This window comes from Rhipicephalus microplus, chromosome 10 (genome assembly GCF_043290135.1).
Source record: "Rhipicephalus microplus isolate Deutch F79 chromosome 10, USDA_Rmic, whole genome shotgun sequence".
In the NCBI taxonomy this organism is placed as follows: domain Eukaryota; kingdom Metazoa; phylum Arthropoda; class Arachnida; order Ixodida; family Ixodidae; genus Rhipicephalus; species Rhipicephalus microplus.
In genome coordinates this window covers 95060088-95075788 of record NC_134709.1, presented here as the reverse complement: position 1 = coordinate 95075788, position 15701 = coordinate 95060088, and the positions used below count along the sequence as shown (strand labels likewise).

The 15701-nt window shown below is 41.7% G+C and overlaps 1 protein-coding gene across 3 annotated transcripts in view; it reads left to right on the top strand.

Moving 5' to 3' along the window:
• LOC119181596 (receptor-type tyrosine-protein phosphatase T) overlaps positions 1 to 15701 on the top strand; it is a 224056-nt gene that overhangs the window by 105066 nt on the left and 103289 nt on the right. For all 3 annotated transcript variants that reach the window (XM_075875913.1, XM_075875912.1, XM_075875914.1), the window contains 3 exons: positions 4290 to 4598; positions 5220 to 5516; positions 9555 to 9802. In XM_075875913.1, the coding sequence (XP_075732028.1) occupies positions 4290 to 4598; positions 5220 to 5516; positions 9555 to 9802 (854 nt within the window). The remainder of the gene's footprint in view (positions 1 to 4289; positions 4599 to 5219; positions 5517 to 9554; positions 9803 to 15701) is intronic.

Here is a 15701-nt window from a genome sequence, read left to right as displayed (position 1 = left end):
TGGAAGCATTAATGCAGGAATGACAAGAAAGATTTTCAGAGGGCTTGCTATTAGTATGGTTGCAAAATATTACTGAGGCGCTTTAACAATGTTAATAATGACTTATGCTCTTTCTTACATTATGAGCTATTTAAAAGTACATTTCAGCGGTGTGCCCACGCATTACATTGAACAGTATCAGTTCCTTGCTGTCACTTTCAAAGCTCCTTTGAAACAACTCCAATGTAGGTGTACCTCCATTTTGTAAGCCAGGCATTTTTCGTAACAAATCAGGAAAACGTCGTTTGCCAGTCCCAGTTATCAGAACTAATACTTGGCGCATTATTGTTTCCGATAGTGTGTCTACGTGGGTGTTCTGCCTCTGTGCATCTTAAAGTCGTTCTTCAGTTTTCTTTACGCAATATTTCCCATCTCTGACACTGGTGGCTAAGAAATGAACTTTTGAGAGAAGTTTCTCTTCCTGATTTTTTTATTCGACTGCACCAGTATACATCTAATCTTTATGAAACACTTCTCTATTGCGGCTGAGGTGCTGATTTGCAGTGTTTTTGAAAAACCCGAAAGAACTCGTGATGGTGGGTATAGTTTATTATATAAGGTGTATATTATTTAAAAAAAAAATAGAGACCCCTGAGACATGAGTCAGTGTTGATAGGGGGTAATACATGAAATACCTCAGACTGAATTTGTTATTGTGCACTAGAATGTGGTAAACACATTTGGTACCTTAAGGAAGATTGATAAATTCTCGCTGGGAAAGCACCTTCAGTTTCTCATAATGCCTGATTGCCAGCGTCGCCTTTAATGACCAGCTATAAGAAAGACATGGAGGCCGAGCACTCTGCTTTTGCAAAAAGGCAACCAGTCATTCTGTGTCGAACTGAAAAAATCAAATGCGCATTAACGAGTGCATGCACAAATAAACATACTTCTGTGTCTAGAAATGCCTGACACCTTGTTACTTAGTTCACTGTTGGTTGGAATCTAAAAGTAAACTCATGAAAGCATGCGGGTGATTTAATTTTTTTTTCTAGCTCACAGAGCCCTATGATGCACATCATCATGCAACGTATCCCCGTTTCGTGGAAAGCAACACAGCATTCTTACGGCTACATGCACCCACAACTTTTCTCTCATGATTCACGATAAGCGCAAGAGATGCACACGCACACGCGTGCCTGATTCAGAGTCGTAGCTAAGTATAATTTAACACGAGCAAAAGTTTCTCTGCACGAAAATTTTAATATTTCATCGCTGCCTCCTTACACAAGTTTTCTACTATCGTCAGACGGCGCACGTTTGCGGGGGTGAAAATCTACAGTGATTAACTGAGTTCTGCAGCTTCTGCTAATTATTCAATCGTAATAAAAAAATTGTGGTGCCGACCAGGCTCATCACACTAGAAAATTCACCATGTGCCAGCCGGCCATGTTACTTTGTGCCCTTAAATGAGCGTGCTTCAAGGTCTTGCTTAGTATGATCATAATGGCAGATTCATGCATCAGTAAAAATAGCAGCATTCAAAGCTTAAATCATAACTTCTTGGTATCAAATGTAGCGCCTAAGGATACTACACAAAAGAAGGAGGACACAAAACAAGCAAAAAAAAAAAACAACGCTTGTCCTGTGGTCTGCTCCTTTTGTCTGTCGTCTTTATGCTGTGCATGCACTTCACACCATAAGGCTAAACCTTTTTGCCCAGTTTTGTGCGCTGTGACATTTCGTAGCAGCTGTTCGAAAACGAATCATTTTTCGAAGCTCTCTCTGCTTTTCTCTGTAGCACAAAACAGCTGAGAACACGAAGCGACAGTGGCTATGAGCCCTGTCAATTCACGCATGTACCACGCATTATTACTGCAATAGTTTATGTTGTATTATGAATCATATATTCAGGACGCATGTATTTGTAAAGCACAAAAGTTGCTTTCACTACATTTCCAAGCAGAGGGTAGTATTGTCGCTGTATTCACAAGCATACGCATGGCTGTGTGGTATAACAACCACTTTCCCCACAGACAACCCAAGTTTCATCATCACACGAACCCATAATTTTTGTTTTCATTTTATTTGCATTTTTCTCGATTTTTCTGTAACGCACAAGATCACAATTTTTCGCTCAGAACCAATGACACCAATGACAACATCGACGTCTGAATTTCTGCGAAACGAGCTCTTTAAGGCTATCGATTTATTAATCATATCACAGGGAAGTGTTCTTGGACCGTTACTATTTCTAATGTACAATAATGTCCTACCAGGTAATATTTACCCACCCGTGCTTTTTCTCAATGACTGCGTTATTTACCGTCCTATTGAAATTAATTACGATCACCATGTCCTCCAGAAAGACCTTGAACCTGTTTCCCTTTGGTGTGACATTTGGCTAATGAAGAATAACATTGATGGATGTAAAATCAATAGCTCTAGCTGGTAGCTTACTACATATACCTTTTTGTACCATATAAATAACACGAATATCGTGCATTACACACAATATAACTAGCTTGAGCTCATCCAACTTTTGCTCTTTATTGGTCAACTCATATTGATTGCAATTGCCGCAATGCTTCAAGATAATTGACCTGCATACATCGCAAGATATATCATTCTACTAAAGATATTCATAAACTAGCTTATCTAACAATTGTAAAAGCTGAGCTTAAGTATGGAGCATTCATTTCGTATTCTTATCGAAAATATTGAATTGAAAAACTATAATTTTTAAGTAGTGCGTCTACGTGTTTCATTTCACGTCATCACTATTGTAACGAAAGCTTGATGATTGATTTAATTGATTTGTGGGGTTTAACGTCCCAACACCACCATATGAACATATATTGTAACAAAAGCCTTACGCAAATCAACTTGGCTTGCCTCTTCATCCTTTGCACAAACATTGGCATATAACCCTGCTATCATTGTTTCATAAATACATATAGATACCTTCATCATAGCAGTTTGATACTTCACCATATATAGGTCACAATGTTTGCATAATTAGCTTAATTTTAAGCACATTTACGAAAAAGCTCATTCATTTAACTTTTCCACTCTTCAAGATAACCTTGGGAATAACCTTTCTAATGCCGCTGATTTCGAGAATAACCAAAAAAAAGCTTCAGGCATCGATTAAACGAACAGTTCCAAAAATGACGTTTCATACCACTACTATTTCCTAGTTTTTTTTCATAGCCTTCATTGGCATTTGTATGAAATTTTACGTTACACATTTTTTTTTTGCATTAGCAACCTTAGGTCGTGTTCATTCTGTAATTACATAGTTTGCAAATAACTGTGTCAAAACTTAGTGTGTAAATTATCTGTCTTGATTCAAAGTGTATTTTTTCTCTACCTCTATTTGCTGTATAGCATATAATACAAGCAGATCTGATAATGCGCTCCCACTTCTATTACAGTAACATTTTTAAGTTGTTCTCATATACTTCTTTGTCTTGTTCTACCCTATACATGTTTAAAAATTCTATATGGTATTGCCCCCCTTCCACAATGCTTCTGGGGGCCCATAAGGTAGTTTTATTTGATTAAACAAACAATAGGTACAGATAGCTAGAATTACTAGAGTTTAAAGCGTACACGCGAAATGCCATGAAGAGGTTTCACTAAATTATTTTGAGTTTCCTTATCGGTGTGGTAGGACTTTTACAAGCGTCATCAAACGATGGTTGCAAGTAGAACACTACAAGAGAACACCCAGTGCACTATAGTATTCCCTGTATGCTTTCCTTTAAGCCCTTTCGTCCCTCACCTTTCGTTCTGCCAGTCAGGAAAAATAACAGTTATAGCAATACAACAATGCAAATTGTATCATTCGCTACATTGAGCTGTTTTAGCAAGGTCTTAGTCAGATACAACATTCAAATGAGTGCGGTGCCTGATAAAGGTGAGTCTGTCTAACAATGGTAGAGTCTTAGTTGTCTGCATCTTTGTTCAGTGTTACGCAGGTCACGTGACAAGAGAGAGGAGAGAATGAAGCAATAAATAAAACTAAAGCACAATGATGCTCGAAATTATGATTTGCTGGTAAATTATAATAAGAATTGTGATTATGCTATATAGTGGTGTTGATGGTGTTTGAGATGATGGTGATGCTAAATGATCGTGATTATGCTCGAAACAAGACTAAGCTTCTTGTTCTAGCCTACCCTCATTTACGCTCTCGCGCTAAAGCGTGGCCATCCAACGGTTCTGTTATCGCCCTGTTATCTTTTTTCATTCGTTCTTGTGCCTTCGCACGTGCATCGTGACATTTCTGTCTCTCTTCCATGCAGCTCCTGGCGAGGTGGTCAACGTAAAGCTCCTTCAAAGTGGCCCTCGCAACGTCACTGTCTCTTGGAGTCCACCCGAACAAAAGCACGGCATCATCCGGGCCTATCGCGTCGTCTACAGGCCCCTCGCGTCCCGTATACGCAGCTGTAACGCACTCAACCAACTGGACACGACAATCCTGGCATCGCCGATGCACCACAGACTGGACTTGATGCCGCTGCGTCCATACACCAACTATTTTTTATCCGTGGCAGCCCTCACGGTCAAGTACGGCCCAGAGATGAATGCAACGTTCGACACAGAGCAAGATAGTGAGTTGGCTTCAATCTGACAGGCATGGCGCACCATTCTAGCACCCTCTGGCTGTGCTTTGTTAAATTTCGCAAAAGGAGAAAGCTGAAGAAATTTATCCCTGCATTAAGGTTGGTACTCTTTGAAGCAGATAGGAATGGGAGGTCTCCCTAAAGCTTTGGTCTGTAATACCGCCTTCTGTACGTTCATTTGTATATCACGTTTCGTAACTGTGTAAACCATGTCTATGATTCTGGTAATTTAAACTGTGAGGCCAGAAGCCGTGGTGCCATGCAACCAGTACTATAACTATGTTTCATCCACGATTATCCTTCTTTTTTGTCTTCGATTGAATAGGGCTTTTTACGCCAGATGGGCTATTACTAACAGGCTACGTAGAATTTGTCAGGGCATTTTACAGGTTGTGAACAGTTGATACATGAAAAAAGGACAGCGTGATATTACTCTTTTTTTTGTGCAACTGATTGCTTCAACTGAAAAACGTTTTATTTTAATTAATTTAAGAGAAAAAAAACAATTGACTGTAACATTTTCTCTATTTGTCGTAAGTGTGTTTATTAATTTTATTTGCTGCCACAAAAACGTGCTCAGGAAACAGTCATTTGATACCTTTAATGCAGTTCCAGAAGGAGTGCCAACTCAATTGCACTATGCAAATATTTCACGGAGCTTGGACACGCTAACGTGGGCTGAGGTACCCTGCGGACTACGTAATGGGCCCATCACATCGTACTATGTGGAAATCGACAGCGTTGACCATTGGGAGAACAAGCTGCGACAAACCACGGTTAACTCGACTTCGATAACCTACCGGGATCTGCTGCCGTACACTCGATACCGAGCCAAGGTGTATGCCGAGAATGCTGCTGGCCGTTCGCAAATGTTCGCCTCCACCAACTTCACAACGCCTATTGCTCGTAAGTTTACATAGGGGTAATTATATTAATATAGGGGTAATATTTTTATTCCTATATCTGCAAAGTTGCACTAAACTCATACGTTAGGTATTAGGCTACAGCATGCTCACAGAAGTTTGTTTATTAGGTGCATAGCTTATTACACAAATTACAAGGTAAGCAATTTTAAGTACTAGAGCACCCACTATGCCATTATTTATTTTTCTTCTCTGGTCGAAGCTATACATCCCTTAGGCATAATGTGGACTTTATTGATGCTGTGCCTGAAGGATGCATGGATGAATCGATGAATGGTAAAGTCTCACTGAGGATCTTAAGAGACCTGACTAGCGGGCAGTGGGTTCTTCCTATGTTGGGACGGGCGCGCTGAGAATAACTGACGTATCGGGGGCTCTATGGATGGCACAAAGCTGGTGCCATTTGTTGGGGTTTCTGATGGTAGTGCGTCTTTTGACAGGCTCGCCTTGATTATTACCCAGTAACGACTGTCATTGCAAAAGCATGTGCTGTAAGCTAGCTGGCAATCCACAATGACGATACAAGCTTCGAGAAATGTTTTATGAAACAAAACATTTCAACATGAATCATTTTTGTAGGATTCTAAGCCTCACCTGGGCTCTGTGTAGTTTTCTGTAAAAATGGGGGTACAACGCTGCTGCCAAGTTAGAAGTGCTGTGAAATCTCATCTTTTCTGAATAATTAATGTCCGTTGTCCTGCGCCGTAAGCTGGGGCGAACCTCCGCAGACGCGGATCCCCAGGCCTAGCGTCGGAGTGGGTCAGCTTGTGGAGGTTTGTGGGGGCTCTTTCAAAATATCCCATGCCAGATGTCAACAACATTAAGATGTGAATAATGATGTCTTGTGCACTGAGGATACGGTGCTGTTCCTGGGAGATTGCGCCAATGATGAAAGCATGAATGGCTGTCTGGGAGTGATTGAATAGATTCGCCTCTTTTGATTGAGGAGAACGGTGGAGATGGCCACCTGCTCGGCAGCGCTCGAGGAAGCACATTCGATTCACAGTCGGCCATGCTGTGCCTGACGACGATGAATACTTATGGCTGATACTTTTTTCAATAGGTTAAAAGCTTTAAACAACTATCCATTGGGCAATTCACTTTGTGTGACGCCTGGTACTTATTTGGCTCGTTACACTCTGTGCTAAACATGTTAAAGTGATTGTTTATTCTACACTGTAAAACAGTTTGTGTCCTTGAAAGAATTTCAGGAAGTCAAGCACACTTTACCAATTCAAAATTTGCAAAAAGTAGGTTTAGCGTGCTAAGTTTCATTGCGCAATAAGACATGAACCTAAACAAGAGTGGATGATGCACAGAGGGCAAACTATCAACAAAAGTTCATGCTCTGTGTGTCGTTGTCTCTTCTTTTAGTCCTTGTCTTGTTTGTGGAATCTAAACTTGGCATCGTAAATCACAAAGCCCAATCGTCAGCCATTCTGGAGTAAGTATGCTTTCATTTTTCAAGTAGACTTCAAGGGGCTATGTCCTAACTAAAACACTCTTTGTGAGCCCCCTGACTTGCCAGGAGATACTAAGTGCACATTCAATCTGCGTCATTTGGTTGGTTAGTTGGTTCTTCCAAATGTTGGTGAAACCCACTCCGGGGGCTAAGATCATTCACTGTGCATGCCTTGCTAATTAAACTAATTCATTTACTGAGGGAAACGGATGAAAGCAATTTTATCAGGCCTACAGAGTTTTATTATCGTGCCTAACAAAGAAAACGAGCCTTTAAATGTAGACTTCTTTCCATATTCAGGAGTCAACAGTGTTTTGAGTAATCGAAACGCCAATGGCCCATACCACAGCATGACAGATAATTACTGGCACTCTCTAGTTAAAGATCGTTTCGATCTTCAGCAAGCTTTATATATGTGTCTGTTTTTGGACAACCTTCAAGAATGCAGTAAATTCACGCTTATTTTTCTAATATAGAATGCTAGTTTATATGAAAGACAAATATCCCCACTGGCAAGAATGCTGAATCAAGATACTATATGGTTTTATATACCAGATGGTCAGAGGAATGCTATAAAGTCACAACACTTTGTCCATGGCGTGTTTTACAATATGCTGTCTTGTGCATAATATTTGGTGCCAATTAATCCAGACTTGCACGTTCTTTGAGCGGTAAACTTTATTTTTCACGCTTTTTTTTCAGCCATTCGAAACACCCCATAATAAGCATGCTAGGCAAATGGCAACAATCATTGGTGTAAGTGTTGGGATGCGTGTAAAAATGTTTTTGTAGGGTTGTAAGAGTGTTGGTTTTAGACACTGCAAAACGTCCTTAAAGATCCAAACAGGTTCACCGCATACATTACGCCTGCATATTGTATTTCCGCTATGAAGTTGCGAGCCCCAGCGTGCCTTTGTGGTAGAATACTTCGTTGGCACGAAAAGCCTATAATTTCATCTGGTCATGTGTATATTTTTTGTCAAGTCGTCCTATGGTAGTTGAAATGACTGTCTACCGTCCTTCATTGCTCTACTGTTTTGTGTCGCAATTGGAAGCATACTATGTAAAGTGTCTAACGTTGCAGCGGTTTCTCTGGAAAGTGCATAAAAAAATTTTAAACACAATTTTTCTGTCCATGTTATGTCTCCTTTCAATGGTGGGATGAATGCTCACAACACTGGTCGGTGCCGATAAAAGCTAGAAACTGAAAACGCTTGCGGTTTTTGCAGGCTTCACCAAGTTTGGTTATTAATAAAAAAATAACTCAGCGGTTGCTTTAGGCACGCACACACGTTTTTTCTGTTCTCATGAGCGGCGGCGGACGTCGTGGTGGCGTTTCTTCACCGTTTGCAGGCAGGCACGTGAACACACCGCTGCCAGCACCACTAGGCACCTATTTGAACGCGTGAGAAAAACAAAACAAAAATTGGTCTCTTGCGCAACGCAAAGCTGCCTCAAATGAAGAAAATACAATTTCAGGGTAAACATGTTTGTTTTCAAACGAAATAAGTCTACCTGCGAAGTTTTTTGTCCTAGCAATAATTTGTCAAGATTGACCACGTTCGCTGTTGGGTGGCGCTAGTGGTCACATTGCATTGACTTCCAGCATCAAGTTAAAATTATATTTCTCTTTTTTTCTGCCACGAAAGCATGCTCGTTGCCACCGACGTAATGAACGATTTTTTCACTTGCGCCACAATCAGAAAAATTTTTTCGAGCGGTAAACAGACCCTTTAAAGGCCAACTCTGGTGATTTTCGAGGTAAAGAATCTCTCAAGAACGGACGCTGTGATGCAGAACTGGCCCGCAGTCTCACACTGACTGAGGGAAACACCAAAAACATGACGCACCAGACTACATGAGCCCTTTCACTACAACTACAGCCTCCACCCTGACCACATCGACCCGAAGCTTCGCTTATCTATCGCATTTAGCTGGGAGTCGCTTTTGTCAAAGCATATACCTTGTTAATCGGAATGACTGACAGTGCGGTATGTGATGTTTGTGACATGAACGAAAATATTGAACACCTCCTGTGTCACTGTCATCGATTCGCCTCAGAGAGACAAGTACTTGCTAACGCATTGCGATCCACCACCTTCGGTGCTGGTGCTGTTACAGTACCATTCACATTACTCGACAGTCCACAAGGCAGTCAACGCCTTGTGGACGGCGGGTTTGTTGGGGTGCCTCTGACTTTAAGTGGAGTTATACACGCTGCAGTGAATTTGCTGTCTGTCTCTACCTTTTTCTTTTCCTTCTCTTCCCTCTTTTCCCTTTCTCATCTTCCTTGCCCCCTTCCTTAATCCCCCAGTGTAGGGTAGCCAGTCTTCCTGGTTAACCTACCGGCCTTTTCCCTTTCTGTTTGATTCCTTCCTGTTCTTCCACCATTCTTTTCAGTATAACAGCTTGAAAAACGCACATGCCTTTAATAGCGAATAAATAAGAATTTGAATAGGGGTTCACCTAATCTATTTTGCTTAGCATGTGAAGTGTTGCTAAGTGCATTTTTTTTCGGAATATTGTCGTCATGAGTGCCCGTAAATCTCTTTAACTCAGCTCCGCGCGCTCCTGGAGGTCTGGACTACGATCTGATTTCTCAAGACAGCATATTGCTCACGTGGGAAGCTCCCTATCCTCCAGCCGGTGTTCTGGAACACTACCAGCTGCAATACTGGAAGGCAAAAACAAGTTACCAACCTATTCGGATATTGATCAACGACACCATGTGCTCTGCAAGGGACCATGAAATGCAACCATGTTTCACGGTGCGCGGACTAGAGGAAAACATGGTGTATAACTTCATGGTAAGCTTTTGCAGTACTGCTATTCTAGATAAGACACCTCGACATAATTATTGTTTTGGATAGCGTACATTCCAAGTGGTTCAGACAATACTCTGAAACTTTCCTAGCACATGATCATCCGTGTGGAAATAAGCCTGTTTTGCCATTTCATTGCACGCATTTCAAGTTAGTTGAGCGAGGTATCGCCAAATCTTGTTTCTTCAATGCTTTGTGTAACTCCTGTGTCCCCAAGATAGCTGAAAGCTTTGTTGAGTAATCGTCAGGGTTGATAAAGGCTGATCACCTTGACCACGTGCAAGTATCTCTTGCTCCGTGAACTTCAGGCAAAAGTGAACGCTAGCGCAATACAACATGTCTCAGCGAGACAAGCTGTCGCCGTAATCAAGTATACGCACATGATTGGGCACTAACTGAGGAAAGTGGCACAGCGTGTTATTGTGAGCGTGGTCTTTACGGCTCCTAAAAAATTGAATCACCTGTGAAGACTGTCCGTTCCACCCCCAAGACCCACAGTCAGATGCTCTAAATTTATACACTGCATTTGTAATGTGTTGTGTCAGCTGCCCTTATTGTGTGAAAAATACTACTTCAGCAAAACAGGTCGCCATTTAAATGGGACGCTGAAGGAAGATCTGTACAATATTGACGACTACAAACAAGTGTGGCTGCTTGTTCATTGCAGCATGTGTGGGTGCAGGCCAAAGTTTTCAAATTGCACTATATATGCAACACGCAGGAATGCGAGATCATTCTGATCATGCGATCTGATCATGCGAGATCAGAACATGCGAGATCATTGAGGCAGGAAACACATGTTCATTAAATAATGATCGTGATAGCACCCATTATGTTGTGCTCACTGATAATGAAAAGTTGCTTGGCAGTGGGATGTACCTGGGCAATATTAGTATTTTTCACGCAAGACTGGTGCAGGCTGGTGAGTCCATAAAAGCAAAGACTTTCTCAAGAGATAAATTGTCAACAGTTTAGCACCCTGTTTTGTATATATATATATCTTCTATCCCCGCCTGTCATATGCACTTCTAAGCACTCTCTATCATGTTCCACGAACTCGCCCAAATCCTACTGTCTCTTAATTATCATTGCATGTTTGCACCTCCCTTGGTTTCACTCCTGCTCAACGCCGCGGTGAGCGCCAGCGCCTACGTCGCCGCCAGTGTTAGCGTTAGTGTCTACTGCTTCCCATCTACACATGGTGTCCTTTAGGGGAACGTGCCGTCAATTTTAGTTCACTTTTGTTGGAAAAGCCTAATAAAGCTTCTGCCAGGAACTGCCCTTTACTAACTTTGTGCCACTATGTTATTGCATAACGTTGTAAGCTGAGGCATGAGGGAGGTTAAGAGATTAAGAAGTTTGCGGGTATAAATTGGCAGCAGCAAGCACAGGACCGAGTTGAGTGGCGGAACATGGGAGTGGCTTTTGTCCTGCAGTGGATGTAGGCTGCTGCTGCTAATGATGATGATAATGGTGATGATGATGATGATTATGTAGGCTGAGGCACATGCGCTGCAAACGGAGAAGGTGTTGATGCAAAGGCTTGTTGAATATTAGTACGAAAGCTGGGGATCTGATTTGATGATGTCGTCCACCTGGCTGAACCTCATGAAACTTAGCGCATCCGTGAACTATTGTATCGTTTCTTGTTCAATTGGCGCATAGCGTTGTGGCACTACTGTAAGGGATCATCAGCAATAGGTGACAGGATAGCCACCTTGCAGTAATGCAGCTTCAACGCCTTACTGATCGGCATCGAAAGAAAGCACCACTGCCTTCTTTAAATTGAAAAATAAAACCGAAATTGGCGCTGGCGTTAGTGCGCGCCGCAGTGCTGCAAAACTGGCCGGTCTCTCTGTCCAAACGACGCTTTATGTTTTTGCAGTGGCGGTTTAGTAATGACGAACATGTTGGGGTTGAAACGCTGAATGAAGTCAATTGTTCCTCGAAAAGTTTGCAGTTGCTTACAATTCTTGGGCTCGTGTATTTCCAGAATTCCTTGAACGCGCTCTGAGTTTTTATGTGAACCTTGTAATCGTGTAGATGTGTCCCCAGTGGCGAACCACATTTATAAGAAGGTGCACATTCTTAGGTGAAGTGAGAGGTTATGCTTGCGGCAGCGTGTCAACCAAAGTTTCAGGTTTAAGATAGCTTTCTTCTTTTTTTTTCCCCTGACCAGTGTATCAACCATAACTATCGTGACATTGAGCAGGTCGTGCATTATTCAGTGAATCGCAGCTTGAAAAGTTTATGGGGCTGATCATGTACCAAAGGGCATTCTTAGGGATAGATACCGCCCGTAAGGCATACCCATACTGCAGATATTGGGACTTTCTTTCGGTAATTTGATTTGCCAAAATCCAGATGCCGCATTTATGTTAAAAAAAAGTCAATTGGGACAGCCATGGAAAGACGTCTTTTGAAGTTATCATTGGGCAGTTTTCTCGAAGGAACGCACTGTTCAGAGCCGTTGAATAAAGGCAAATGGATACTTTGTCTTGTTTTTTTTTTTTGACCATGGTGAGCATGTGGCTGGACCATTTGGTAGGTTCATTTATCTTTGTAATGACGTTCTGCTACTCCATGCACTGCACGTCCGCCAGCACTGGCTCACATTGTCACAGTAGCACTCCTAGCCGGCACGATGGTTACCGGGATGCTGGGTTTCAGCTACATTTACCCCTTCCCATCATTTTGTTGACAGAGTCCCCTGAAAGTATCAGCAAAAGGTTAGGCTGCAGGATTTAGTTGTCCGCCATAAACTTTTTGTACGCGGCATATAAATCTCAGTCGTCTTGCGACTGTCAAGTTCAGTGTAACTGCGACATCTTGAAGGACGAAAAAGTGTTTTTCGCATTTGTTGCTACTAACGCAGAGTGGAAACGCCTGTTAATCTTAAAAATGAACGAAACATCGCTTCTACAATCTGAAGAATTTCGGCACTTGCAATTCACATAGAACACCGCAAAATGCCTTTCCCGTCAATGTGAGGTGACCCTCACAAGTTTTCGCTGTAGAGTTCCTCTGTTAAATTTTTATCTCAGCAAATCAGGATTTTCATTAACTAACCTATGTGTAGTTTGCAATGAACCGGAAACAATAGATAACTTTCTTCTCACATGCCGCCGCTTTGCCTCACTGCGTCGAATAATTCTTGAAAGACTGATTGGTATGCTCGGATTGCCAGTCAATACATTCATCCTATTATCTTTTGGAGCCAGTCAGTTGGGTGTGGGCCACAGTGCTATTCTGTCAGCGCTACATAAATTCATTCAGGCAACCGGAAGGATACGCTGCTAGTGGCACTGCCAGATATATCCAATTCCTTCTCCCCCTTCCTCATTCTTTTTAATTTGTTTTATATTCTGGTTTATCGCATTCTTCTGCAATTTTTCCACGTTTTTTTAAAGGAACATTATTATTGTTCCTATCTAATTTCTCTTTATTATTTTTAGCAAGCGTTGTAAAAAATGATCTATTATGAGGTACAGTGTAGCCAATCCCCCATGTGGGTATGAGCCAAGATCTCCTAGGAGACAAGACAAGACAAGACAAGTTACACTTCTGTCATATCCTGATGATGAAAGAACGCTGTCAGTGACATGTTACGAGGTTTCTTGAACTTCTCAGACACTCTTGCTAAGTCTAGTTATAAGATTCTTCAACAGTTTCCTTCCGTGTCCAGCTTCCAAGTCACCGCTTGATCTTCAATGTGAAATATGGCTGTCTATAATCGACTTTGACCGAGTTGATATTAAGCCCAGTGAGACGAAAATTGCTGCCGCAAAGTACGTCTCTGGCCGTATACTTCCTGCAGCTACTTTCTTTGTCAGCTTCTGTTTCGTGTGGCCAGAAATGATTTCCAAACCTGCGCATAGTGGTTTGGTGTCCTCCACATGCGGCAGCTCTTTCCCCGTGCTGTGTAGTTTCTGCTGCATCTGGTAGCCGCAAATGCTGCTTCTCTATAAGTTGCAACGGAGTTCAAAATCGTTCTGTGTGCTTCTCCGGCTGCAGCGCTTATTTCTTTGAAGTGCTGATTTCTTTGCTCATCAGTATGGCATGTTTCTACAGTTTTTTTTGTACGAAGAATTTTCTGCCAACAGTTTATGGTGCAACAGCTTATCTCTAAGGACTAGAAAAATGCTACTGCCTCTTATTCATTTTTAGAAGATCAAATTGGCTGCTCCTTCCTTGTGTATTCATCTAAATAAACCATTCATTTATCATCTCATCATCTTATTAGTCCCTTGAGCCACATCGGAATTCGTGCAGCGTTTAGGTTTTCACTGGCCTATAGTAGCACTAAAATTTTTTCGCATAACTTAGGCACCATTTTTGTCCTTTTCCACCCGAAACTAGAAAGTCTTGTATTCTTTTTGCCTCGTTCGTCTATGCTGACTGAAAATGTTATGCCTGCACCTTGCTTGGCTGCCTGATCGAAAGAGTTTGTGGCAAACAGTTCAAACTTACTCTTCTATGCTCTCCAGCCAAGCCAGGCATCGACTGGCGTATCCATGAGCTTCGTCACCGGCAGTGGAGTTGATGGGCCTGGTAGCGTTGATAGAGACGGGGACGTTGTCGAGAATGGCATCGTCAGCACCTCAACTGTGGACTGTTGCCACCATCTGGGCGAAGGTGAATGTAAACGACGAAGGTGAATGTAAACGAAGGTGAATGTAAACGAAGGTGAAACGAAGGCAGTCAGACGAAGGTGAATGTAAACTAGTAGCGTAACTTTCATAGAAGCCCATGTATCCAGTGTAATCGTCGTCATTTATCTATGGAGAAGACAACTAAAAACAAGCAAAAAATAAAAACTATGACATCACAACCGCAAGCGATAGCGACGTCAGGAATCTTTCCTACACGGCGCAAAATGAAGTTTTTTTCTTTATTGCGGACCTCTTACATATCGTGATAAATACGCGATTCTATTGCACTTTATGGCTCGCTAATTGCATGCACGAGAGAAAGGGAAGAATAACACAAAGATTTAAGGAACAAAATTGTTTTATAAGCCAAAGAGTGTACTTGCAATATGCACCATAATATTTGCTGATGAAGCTGTAAAACAACTGTTCACGAGCACAATAGCATAACTGTACGGAAACTCACGTTGCTCAATCGTGAAAACTACTGCAGTGTGACAGCTGTCTTTATAATATCGCATTGGTAACCGCGTATACACAGTCTCTTTGCTTAGTGTGTTGCAATCGCCATCACTAAATTGGAAGAAGACACACCAACCATTTGCCAGCGAAGGCAGTCGGCAGTCATAGGAGCGACTATCCAGACATTCTGTGAGCTAGATAAGCTTTGAAATGTCACTCCAGTGAACATCACATTAGCAAATAAATAAACTGTGGAAAGCACAAAAGCACCATGCAAAAGTGAGCGACGCCTCATTGACCCGGCAATGCGTCGATGTAAATTCAAGCACTAATAGCAGATCACCCTATGGATCGCATGGATACACCCCCCCCCCCATTTAGGGCACTGCGGAAAAAAATGGGGCAATTGGTCATTTACCCAACTGTAACATAAATCGTAAATTAGTTTATAGTTACGTTTGCATACACAGGGTGTTTCAGGTAACTTTAGTTAGAGTTTAAAAATATGTCGGAACACGTAATCACGACGCGACCAAATGCATGTTGCTTACCATTGCCTGGAGTTAGTCAAACAAATTTTTGTGTTCTTGGATACTGTCTAATTAGATATGTTTAATTAACTAACTTTTCAAGAAACGAAAATAGATAAAAAATTTCAATGATAAAGTTGTAGATCGGTTTGCAAAACGTCCGGTCAGACAATTCTGAACTTTATATTTGTTAGGCATTAGTATTTTTTCGCTAATTATAAATGCTCGAGAAATACAAAAAAA